The sequence below is a fragment of the Acanthisitta chloris genome, unplaced genomic scaffold, assembly GCF_000695815.1.
Source record: "Acanthisitta chloris isolate BGI_N310 unplaced genomic scaffold, ASM69581v1 scaffold7300, whole genome shotgun sequence".
Lineage (NCBI taxonomy): Eukaryota > Metazoa > Chordata > Aves > Passeriformes > Acanthisittidae > Acanthisitta > Acanthisitta chloris.
In genome coordinates, this window is record NW_008652122.1 from 25,594 (window position 1) to 37,108 (window position 11,515).

General features: G+C 37.4%; 1 protein-coding gene across 1 annotated transcript in view; it reads right to left on the reverse strand.

Annotated features, from left to right (window-relative positions):
* The window catches only part of NCKAP5 (NCK-associated protein 5), a 68,671-nt gene that overhangs the window by 24,051 nt on the left and 33,105 nt on the right, over positions 1 to 11,515 (reverse strand). The window contains exons 7-10 of the mRNA XM_009075970.1: positions 7,780 to 8,094; positions 5,486 to 5,622; positions 3,484 to 3,613; positions 633 to 820 (exon numbers count right to left, since the gene is read on the reverse strand). Of these exons, the coding sequence (XP_009074218.1) occupies positions 633 to 820; positions 3,484 to 3,613; positions 5,486 to 5,622; positions 7,780 to 8,094 (770 nt within the window). The remainder of the gene's footprint in view (positions 1 to 632; positions 821 to 3,483; positions 3,614 to 5,485; positions 5,623 to 7,779; positions 8,095 to 11,515) is intronic.

Genomic DNA, 11,515 nt, shown 5'->3' on the forward strand with positions numbered 1-11,515 from the left:
AGGGTTGCACGATGTCAGGTTCAATGTTTTTAGAGATGGAAAAGCAAGTGGATTCACATGAAGTAAGTGGAGAAAACCAATTTGTTTCAGTTTAGCATCAAGATCCACTAATCAGATCAGGACTGATCTTCACCAAAACAATATTTAAAACCCTCAAATCAGGAATTCCAGAGGTAACACCACGAGTCATTTCAAAAGAGACCAGAAGACAGGTGACTTCCATAGCATATTTTCATTTGAAATTTCAGGAATACTTCCTCAGAGGTTTAAGTCATTTACTACCTGTTGTGCTATACCAATTTTCTAATTATATGTGAAGGAGCAGCCTTAAAAGATAAATTCTGTGTTTTCTTGCTAGCTTTAGATTTCTGCTCCTCACTAATGGCAGAGTGCTAGTGCTAGCCTGTCTCTACTTGTCAATTTTGGCAGTCTAATTCTATGACAGGTGAGCATCTGAATGTAACATTCTGTTCTAAAAATATTTAGATTTCCACTCTTCTGCAGGTCATGTTGTGTTTTTTCATGTCTGCCTGGCTTTAGTAATCAATCAACACACTGAGACAAAAACCAAAAGGCAAGTAAAAATAATAACGAGCAAAATGAGAAGTAATATATAAATTACAGTGACTTACACTTGGGTTCTCCTTGCCCTTGCTGTCTTTACTGGAAGCTCCACTCAGCTGCTCAATTAAACTGTAATGTGTTAATTGTTCAGGTCCATCCTCTCCAAAATGGCCATAGAGACTGTGTTGGTATAAATCCAAGATTGACATTGGGTTCCCCAGAAATGACCTTCTCTGATTTGGTTTTTCCTGCTCAGCTGCAAGAGATGTGAAAAATAATATCATGGCATATTTAACTGATGGGATGCAGTCTACATACCTTGTAATGTAATTTTACATTTGAAATGTTTCAAGGTATCTGGAATTCAATGCTATAAACACATTAAAATAGTAGCTCCTAACTCTCCAGCCAATGCATATACAGTGGCTGTTCATGCTTAATATTCAGGGTGGAGGAGATGGTATGAGACAGAAAGAATTAATTTCCTTTCTTTTCAAATTAGAGACAAGATGGTTAATTTGGGGGATCTTCCTACTTTTTTGCAGTAAATTTTCATTCTTCTCTCTCAACAGCCTTACATGGCAGATGTGCTAAGTTCCTTTAGCACGTCATTCAGTTTGACTATATTTGATAATTCTTTCCTTTTCACTACACTTTTAGTTAATGAATACAACAACATAAAAAATACACTAGTAAGGTAAGAAAGAAGTGCTACCCATTGGTTATAGATCCTCCTGTAATGCAAGAACACTAGGAGTAAAGCCTCAGTTTCCAAAGTCCAAGGCTTAAAACACATTCAGAAGATCAAAACAAAACTAAAGAAATTTTCTGCAGCTTCATGAAAATTCACAGAACACAGAGGTTTATGTGATCATCAGCTTCTTTCCTCACACTTGTTACACAAACTTCAACTCTGCCTTATAACCTTCAGCATTAGGAGAGCCTCTGCCTCCAATGCCTCCAACAGAATCACATCAGGATAAAACCTAATTTAAGAAATTGAATTCAAAACATTTTCATGGTTGAAAGACAAGAACCTGGAACATTTGGCATATTCCTTGCTACTTTCCTGACCTTCTCCATAACATTGGGCAAAGTACTGGGAATCTCATCCAAAGCCCACTAAATCAATGAAGGTCTTATCATTGACTTATAATAGCCTTTGCACTGGGCACTTGGTCTTTCTGTTCCCTGCTTATAAATGGAAAATGAAAATCACTCCAACATTATAATTGTGCAACCAGTGACTTTGGGGACTCAGCTAATAAATGTAATTATCTAGTTATATAAAAATATTCTTTGTGAATTGGTTTGCTGGAGTCCCTGCCTCAGCCTCGTGTGGGTTTTTTGAGGTTATATCACTCATGTGCATAAAGACACTAAGATCTTTGAACACAAACTGGATAAAGTATGGGCATTAATACGATGTGAGAACTGCATTTACAGAGCACAGAACAGAAATCCTGACCATGAGGAATGACCACAGCAGAAATACTCTTGCAATAATGTGTTATAATCTTCTTTTCTACTTGTCTCAATTGCAATTATGTACTTGAGTTCGGTTACTAGCTCACAAGTTAGGCACATACACAAAATTAACGATTTTCTATGTAAAATGGTGACCTCAAGTCATGCTTAGATATCATTAAACTTGGAATCTGCTGCCATTTAATGCAACTGGGAGCACATGATAAAATTCCTTTTTTGCAAATTTGATCAATACAGAAGAAAAATGTTTATCTACCTCTTAAAAACCCCACATCTTTATTGTATTAGAATATGATTTGTAAAAAGCAAAATCTGTAAAAAGAAGTGTTTATGGGCTGAGTTAAATGACTCACAATATTTCATACAGATTAAAACCACAAAGTTACAGCAGTAATGTAAATAAATGGTCCTAGCTTCCTATTCTGCTCTCTCTCTCATGGAATCACAAAAAAAATGGATTAGCTCTGAAAATGCCAAACGTTTAAGCTCAGCTCCCATAAGACACTAAAGAGCACTGTCTGTTGACAGCATCCAGCCATCCACGGGGTTTTTAGTACAATCATCACTGTGGTATCTGCTGGAGGTGCTAATCTCCTCCAGGTCAGGCTCATGGCTGTGCAGGGGGTCAGCACAAATCCTGTGAATCACTCAAGTACTGCTTAAGCTCTCAGGGCTTCAGTGGTGCAGAGACCTTGCACTGGCCTTTGCACTCAGCAGAATTTATCTCCTCCAGGGAGTCATGGACTGTGCAGGCAAGGAACTGAGCTGCCCTCTCCTCCCCTCCCTGAGGGCACACATCTGCACTGAAAGGTGGCTTGCAGCACAGCAAGCTGGTGGTCAAACAAGGCAGCAATTTCTTGGGTTATTAAACACACAGAAAACTATTATCTCAAGAACTTCACTTAATGTATTTTTATCTACTGGAATTCAGTAAATTCCAAATCACCATCAATTCTCACAAAAAGCTTTGGTACTTGAAAATGGGAATATACACACAGAGGACAATGAGAGAGACTTCACTATGGCTCCATAACCAACATCACTTTGATACAGAGGTTGGAAAACTGTGGCCTTGATCACTGCATTATTTTAACTGGCTATATAATTGAAAAGAAAAAAAAAAGGAAGCTAACTTTATAGTCATCTTTCAATTTTGTAATAATGTAATTCTTTGTATTTACACTGCAGATGTTTATGCATAAAAACCTACAAGTTAAGTCCCTGCTAGCAAAAACCATGGAAGAGAGAAAAAATAGATACACACATAATAAAAAGCAAAAAGTAATAAAAAGCTAATGGAAAATTACACTGACACAAGATTTGGGGTTAGAAAGTGAGAACTAGACAGAAAGTTCAATGAAGAACACTATCTGCTGCTGAGACAGAGTGGAGATGAGGGATATACACTTTTATGTACAAATTTTCAATTACCTTGTTTGTTGTTCTTTGTTAACTCCACAAAAGTCTCCTCTGCAGATCTAAAATAACTTGTTTCATACTCTGGCTCTGGCTCAGTGTCAGTGCTGCTTGCAGAGTAAGTACACACTCTGAGAGCTTTGTCCTGCACAAATAAGGGTATCACAGTAATTCAGATGATGCATAGATATCAAAATAATGCTGAGGGTAGTATTAGGAATAGAACATTTTACATTCATCATGCAGTATAAATGGGTAGTTCAGCTGGGAAAAGTTTGCATTATCTGTTTAACTAACCACTTTTTCAAGTAATTATCAGTCTGACATGAGGGAAGCAATACATTCTTGTCCTGATATGTCCCCTGAGTTAGTCTGGCAGAAACAGTCCAGATTTTCAACCTTTTTTATTCACTGTAAGATTATTTTCAAATCTGCCAACAATTTCACATAATTTTATCCACCATGTTCAATTTTAGAAGTTCTCGAGTATGTTTAACACAGTGTCTTTGCAACATGCAAAATTATCACACCACAAATGGTTTGCTGCAAGCAAATCTAGAGACAATTAGGATAGCCAGTAGACAATACTCACACTTTCTACACTGGTAAATCCTATATTTTTCCCAAACTCATGTCCCTTTTCCTGGCATTTATGTTAGAGTATTGGAGAGCCCTTAATTCCCAGCTGATACCTATGCCATTTCTTTTCAGGAAGCAACACTAAAGATTTTCTTTGGGGAGTAAAGAGGAATGCTGACAGTTCCAGACAGCTTCTAATCATGGAAGGCCTGAAGGCTTAAACCTTTCAGGAGCAGCAGTTCAGTACACTAAAACCCACAAAATGGGTAGGGGGAAGCCAATCCTGATACTGCTCACTTCGTGGCAGGTACAAATATCACCTACTATCCCAACCCCAAATGCCTATCAGAGTCTCAAATGAGGTTTTAATTCTGTTTCTCAAAGAGTGATCTTCCCATCTATGCTGCAGCTTTTAACTGATGCGTAAGGACATCCATTTGTTAGGGATCACATCCTTGTGGAGAGGGAACCAGAGCTGAGGATGCCTCCATGTAGCCAGGTATCCCCAGCATCAGAGACAGGAACTCAACTGTAGTCCCCAAACTAGACACATTCACATGACAGCTACACCCACCAATGACCTTCTGACTCTTAGGCAGACTAATTACAGTAACACATCGATGGTGTTAAGATGGTTTTGGGACTAGCAGTTGTCGGTTATGACTGTCTCAGGGTGAAGATCACACTCATGTGGTTGTTACTTGCAAGCCAACACTACTGCACTACAGAGGATTCACTACCAGTTTGTCAATGACATATATGAGACAAGTAATTCTACCTCTCTGTTTCTGTTCTAAATATCCAGAGCATGTGCCACATAAAAATGTGAGTTGGTAAATACATGGATAAGGCAGACATGCAAGAAAGCAGCATAATCAAATGTTTTAGCCTCTTGTAGAGTAAGGATTATTAGCCAGAAGTCTGCCAAGTTCCTTCAGTTTTTTTCTCTCTTTGCTAACCTGCAGATACTCTACTTCTCATGGGATTTGACAGCCTGGCACTCCTGAATGTGAATAATCTGGCAATCAGCAGCAGTAGCTTTTACACAGGTATATCCATTTGCCTGTTCTTCCTGCAGTTTTCATGAAAAGACTGAAGAACATACAGATCGTTGCAGAGATTAACCAAAACTCCACAGATACATCTAAGAGTATTTCCTGTTCACAATACTTTGTAGCACATCTGTTCACACCCTCATACTAAACAGCCAAACAGACAAGGAAAACCTAGGCCTGGGAAAAAAGGAATCTGAATCTCACAGAAAGCAAACGGATGAGATCAAGTTTCTAGAAGAGAAGAACAGGGTGAAAGGTCTTCATTTCCTTGTCGAAAAGTGCCTGTGAGGATTTTAATTAAAACATGTTTGTAAACCAAGAGGACAAAATACATCAACCACAATACCTATCTCATTTAACAGATGCTACTTCTTAACTTATACCTTTGTTTTAGTAGTTTTCTTGGTAGTCCACTCTGGAAGAACTTTTCTATTTTCTAGAGTCTCTTCAGTGTGCTCTAATGAGGGAGAAGTCACAGAACTTGGTTCTTGTTCACTTTGCTTTGCAAGGTTAATTATTCCTGAATTGAGGGAGATATTATTTAAATTGTAGGTCTCATCAACACCTTCATGATAGTGTTTCAATTATAATTCAGTAAAAACTGGGGGCAAGTCATAATACTTTCATTCTGTCAAATAATACCTTACTGCTCAAAGGACCAACTTGCTAACTTACTGGAATAATTCTAACTACAGTGGCAGAATGTGATCCAAAGCCCTTTCCAGTTAACAAGGGAAGAGGAAGGCATGAATTTAAATCCCTCCATTAATTTTAAAATATATACCCTTTCAAAAAAGAAATAACATTCAATAACTACTTCTAGGCATTGTAGGATCTGCTTTGCTATTTTATGTTCTTGGAGAACAGTCTTTTAACATAAATATAATTGGAAGTACCTTTCTAGCATAAACCCAGCTTTTTTATTTGCTATATTTGCACTATGCAAAATCAGAACATCAAAGAAGATATATGGTGCATATGAAATAAAGTGATAATTGTAATTTGGATGAGAAAGTGAGGCAGAGAAGAATCAAATGAAAATATTCTAAACAATGAGTTGGCCCCAGCATCTGATGTAGACTACTTTTTTTTTTAACATCTCTTCATGACAATTTAATTAAGATACAAACCTTACAAGGTTGGTGCAGTGAATATTAGCATTAAGATCAGAACAATCTTACTGCTACTGACTTCTCATGAAGCAATTCAATGCTTGCAGTTTCTGTTCAATTTGTTATAATGACAGTGTTTAATCATGGGCTCTACTCTATAGCACACTGCTGAATTGGGGTCACACATGTGGCTATTCAAGCATGTAGCATATAATCTATAACTAAGATTTCTCTTCTGAATCCTTCTTAGCTGTACCATGAATTAAGAGGACATTTATTTTAAAAATACTAAGTATTAAAATACCTTTTTTGTTAGCTTTGATTTGAAACAAGCAGGGGAGCCTGCAAGGAAGCATACAATGTGTGTTTGCAGTCTATTATACCATTACAATACTGCACTGGGAATATTGCTAAATCAACTAAGTTCTAAGATGTTTAATTAGAATCTTTCTGTTATGGATCCTATGAACATATAACAGAGGCTTCTTTCCTCCTAGGCTAAATATATGTCAGTTCATTAGCAGAACACATATTTGATGGCCTTGAACTAAGCTTAAACCTGATCTTTAACCTTACATACTAATTACACGGAATCTCTCTTAGAGATGGAGTGATACAGATTGATGCAAGTTAAACCCTCACAACTTTTATAGGAGCAATAAATACACTGACCAAGTGTTAACCACCATAACCCCAATAAATACATGACATTGCATTTGGTCAAGATAAAACAATAATCTTCTCCATTAAACTAATTACTTTTACTGAATTTTGTACCATATCTGTCATGCTGACTGGGAAAATTTCCCTGTTATAAATGCGGTATGATTTCTAACATTATTAACAAGACAAAAACCTTCAAAAACTTACATAAATAGTCAGTGTGTGATTATAAAAAATGGCACAGATTTCAATGGAACTATTTACTAATATAAAGTTATTTGCTGGAGCTTTGATGGATTGCTAGTCCTTTTATTCCTTTGTCAGCTTTTGGTTTATGGCTTAAACACACTGATAAGTGAAAATAAGGTATTTTATGTTCATATATAGAAATGTATTTGTATGATGTAGGAAACTGAAGAGAGTCTTGTTTGAGGTCAAGGCCATATATCCATTGGGACAGAATTTATGCATTGAGGCCAAACAAGGCTTTAGTTCAAATCTGGTATCAAAAGCAAGTCTATATGAATATATCTTTTCTATGTCACAACATGACTATGCTTTGTACTGTGCTACAAAGTCTGATCCTGAATATTGCTGAACATCTGCATTCTTATTCAAGTCAAATTCCAAGGCTGGCATATGTTTTTTTCTTCAAGTACTATTTCTTAGAGAAGGATTTAAGTGCTAAACTAATTTTTCTTCCTCAGATAAGCATTATGTGTAACAAAATTTCCATATGGCTCAGGTCACAAACTTGTTAACCTTATGCATTCATAAAAGGAGTATCTTCTGCTCTGCATCTAACATTTCTGTTATCAATTGCCATTATTATAGGTTTTCTGCTAATCAAAACAGACATCAGGGCAGAAATGATGTGATTTCCAGTGTAATTGACATTTTACCTGAGGAAGCTGGTTTTGGAAGGCGACTTTGAAAAGGTCGGATACCTTTGGCAGTCATGGCCGGATCAGATGTTGAGTGACTAATTATGCTTTCCACAGACTCCTGGCTCTTAGCTGTTGAAGGCACTTCTCGCTCAAGAGTTTTGGCTTTTACTGAAGGAGCTGAAAGAGGAGCTTGCTCAGACACTGCAAGGACTTCTGTTTCCAACGTTGATTCTTGCTTAGAAATGTGTCGCCCCGTGGATCGGTTCCCTGAGTCAGGGAGGGGGAAGGTTCCAATCCCACTGTCCAACGTCCTCATCTGGCAGCAAGACTCTAAGACATAGGAAAATGGTGTGATGGGATGGAGCCAAAGCTGTCACTGGTATATAAAGACAGTGAAAGGATCTAGGGGAAAAAGGGCCTCTTAAAGGGAAGATTTCAAGGAAAGGGAAACATTTTGCACTTTGTGAGTATGCTATTCCCTGTCACTTGTATCTTTTGACACAATACCTCTGTCTAACTGAATAGAATGAAATACCATGTCGAGGTGCAATAAAACTCACCAACAGGTGCCAAAGCATTGACATTGGCCTGCTTCAGAGTAACATAACAGTGTGATAATGAATCAGGGCAGTCTTAGAAAGTGATTACCATTGGAATTTGTAAATTATTTAGTTTGAAGGCCCGCAGAAAGTCTGGAGAACACCAGTGTGAGGGATTGAGTAGTGTAATGCATTTCTTCTGACATAAACCCACACTCCACAGAAGTTTGGCCTCTCCATATCTCTGTTTTGTTAATTGTTTCCCATACAAGCAGGTGTTAATCAAAATGTATTGTCTATTCTTACACAAAACTAAGATTTACAGAATTTCTCAGAGATACCCATCTCTCAGAGCATCCTGAAAAACCAGGACACCAACAGCCATGCCTTTGTATACCTTGTTACACTCCAGTTCTGCACATCCCATTTTGGGCAAATGCACACTTCCCAACACAGCGCAAGACAGGGATAACAGGTACTTGGTTTGGAACCAGTATGGTCCTACGCAGCCCTTCAGCTTATTCATCCTACTGGTAACCAGAGAACAGAGAAAGATGCAAGTGTGGATGTATGCACATTGCTACTCTAGCAACTAGGATGTACCAGCACCCCTTGCCCTCTCATTTTCTATCAATTTCCAGAGACTTCCTTTTCATTTGTATAATGAGCAAACAATGTCAGAGGGACTATGATGGCAAGGGCCTTCTGAGAGCTATGAACACCAAGGAGGGAACTTCAGCACTAATGGCTAGAAAATGAGCATAATTTAGGTTAAATGTCTGGAAATATCCCTTGACAGTGAGATCTTCAGTCTGTGGCAGAAAGTCCCAAAGGAAGCAGAGGAATTTCCTTTGCTTTGAGCAATTTAAGGTTGCACTAGATAAAAGATATACTGCAGTGAACAATTGTACTCTAGCAGGAGATGCAGAATATGACCCAATATATCTTCTCCATCTCTATTTTCTGTGTTTCTGAGTATTGATTTTTTTTTATGATATGCCTATTTGTTATTTAAGTCTGTTGTAGTTAGCAGACCTCTGTCAAGTCATTTTCATTACTTTTTTCTCTGCAGTGTTTCTAATAACCTCAGAAATTTGGAAATATCTGTCCTGTACAGATTTTCCCTATTTGTTTTTGAACTAAGAACATTACCATAGTCACTTTTGTTAAATATTTTCATCCCAATGGGCCTTATTTGATAACAAGTAAGAAACTACTTACAGATAAATTAAATGTCTATTTATATTTCCTGGTTCTTGTCAAAAAAGAAACAGCCTATATTTATGTGGTCCTCATTACCTTATCCTTGTCACTCAGGATCAGAAGGACCGAAAGTCATACTGAGCACATTAACCTTACAGGGCCTGGCTGAGCTGCAACAGCAAAACACACTATGCACTTTCTTTTAAAAGGGCAACAAGTGACTCTGTTTTCCCCCACACAATTACTGCATCCCAATCAATACTCTCCATAGGCAAAAGAAGACAAGGTCTGGAAGCCATGTGCAGCTGGCACCTACATTTTCCATCATATTTTTGAGCTAATGTGACATAATGATTTTAGAAGTTGTTGAAGGTTATTCAGGAAACATTAAAAAAAGCATTATATTTGGTTCTGCTGCATCAGAAAGAGGTATCCCACCTACTGAACCCTCTTACTCTGGATATCCTTCCTCTAACATATTTTTTGTTCTGTTTTTCAGTAGTAAAACACCTAGCTAGAAGTGGGTGAGCAGTTAACCTTGGGAGTACAGAAAAGCAAATTATAATCCTAGGTGTCTGCCCTTGCCATTTTCTATAGATAATCAAGCTTAAGCAGTAGGTTAGCTCATGGACAGAGGATGCTTCAACTAAAGACTGTCCATGACAGAGTTAGTAAATAAAGGGAAATATAGAATAAGAAAGGTCTTCTGTTAGTTGCCTCTAGGCGAGAAGGAAGACATTTGTGCAACACTGGTTATGTTGGAGAGGCAATGCTCTACAGCAGCAACATGGAGTAAACTGGAAGCACCACAGAGAAGAGCATCCTGAAAACAGAAGTCCAAAGAGTCTCCCCTCTACTGCCTGATGGATATAGTCAGACCTGATTTTGTAACCCATTTCCACAAGGACTTTGAAGGATCTTGTAGTGTTGTTTCCTTTCAGAGTATTCTCTAAGAAACTAAAAAGTCTGACTCATTACAGGAAAATTAAGTAGGACCAAAATGTATGTCAAACAACAAAGCTACAGCTTTTGCTCAGAGAGAACTGGAAGATAAAAACTAATTTAGCTTCTAAGGTCACGTTTCTTAAAATTGCATAAGGATTTGTCTTGCCCAGTGTTACCTTATGTACATCTAGGAGCAGACCATGAAAGCAATGGCATAAAATCAAGAAAAATGAATACTGAGGGCCATACCTCCAAGAAAATACAGTCTCCTGCTGTTTCCAAAATAATTGGGAGAGTGATGGAGGAGCACAACAGCAGTATCACATTTAATTAAAAGGAAAAATAGTTTTAATCAATTCTAGTCTTCCTTCATAGAGACTTTATCCATGATAAAGGAAATACACCAGGTAGAAAACAGATTTTTAAAACAGCTCACTAATTTTTAGTTCTGAAAAAACACAAAAGGATATGGTTTTCAAAGTGCTCAATGCTCAGCAGCTCCCATTGTGACATTTAAAGACAGATTTTTGAAGGATTCTGTGACTCAGCTCCTCAAAATCCTAGTCCTAAATCCAGAGAACACCATAAAATTCTTTGTGGATGTTAATTTTTTGCTAATGAAAGTAACTGATTCATGCCCAAAGCTATATAATACAAATAAAAAAGCATCTTTCAGAACAATTTGTATTACTGAATGAATATACATTATATTGCATTGCTCTAAAACTTTTATGAAGCAACTGCAAAATAAAAAAAAAAACATTCTATATCTCTGTGACAGCTTTCAAACCGAACCGTTCATGGCCCATCTGATTTCATCAGCTGCACTGACACTTCAAATGACTGTTATCAGCAAGAGCTGCACAAGACTACATAATGAAAATATGTAAAAGTTAAATCTCTGATGCTGCAACAGTACAGCTCAATAGATGAAAAATGATTCTGCAAAACTTTAAAGTCTGAAAAGAGTTATATATGAGCTTAATTGCTTTTGCTTGAGAATTCTTCCTAGCATACCAGTTAAGTTCCTCGCCTGTTTCTGATTTTTTTTCCTCCTCTTTCCC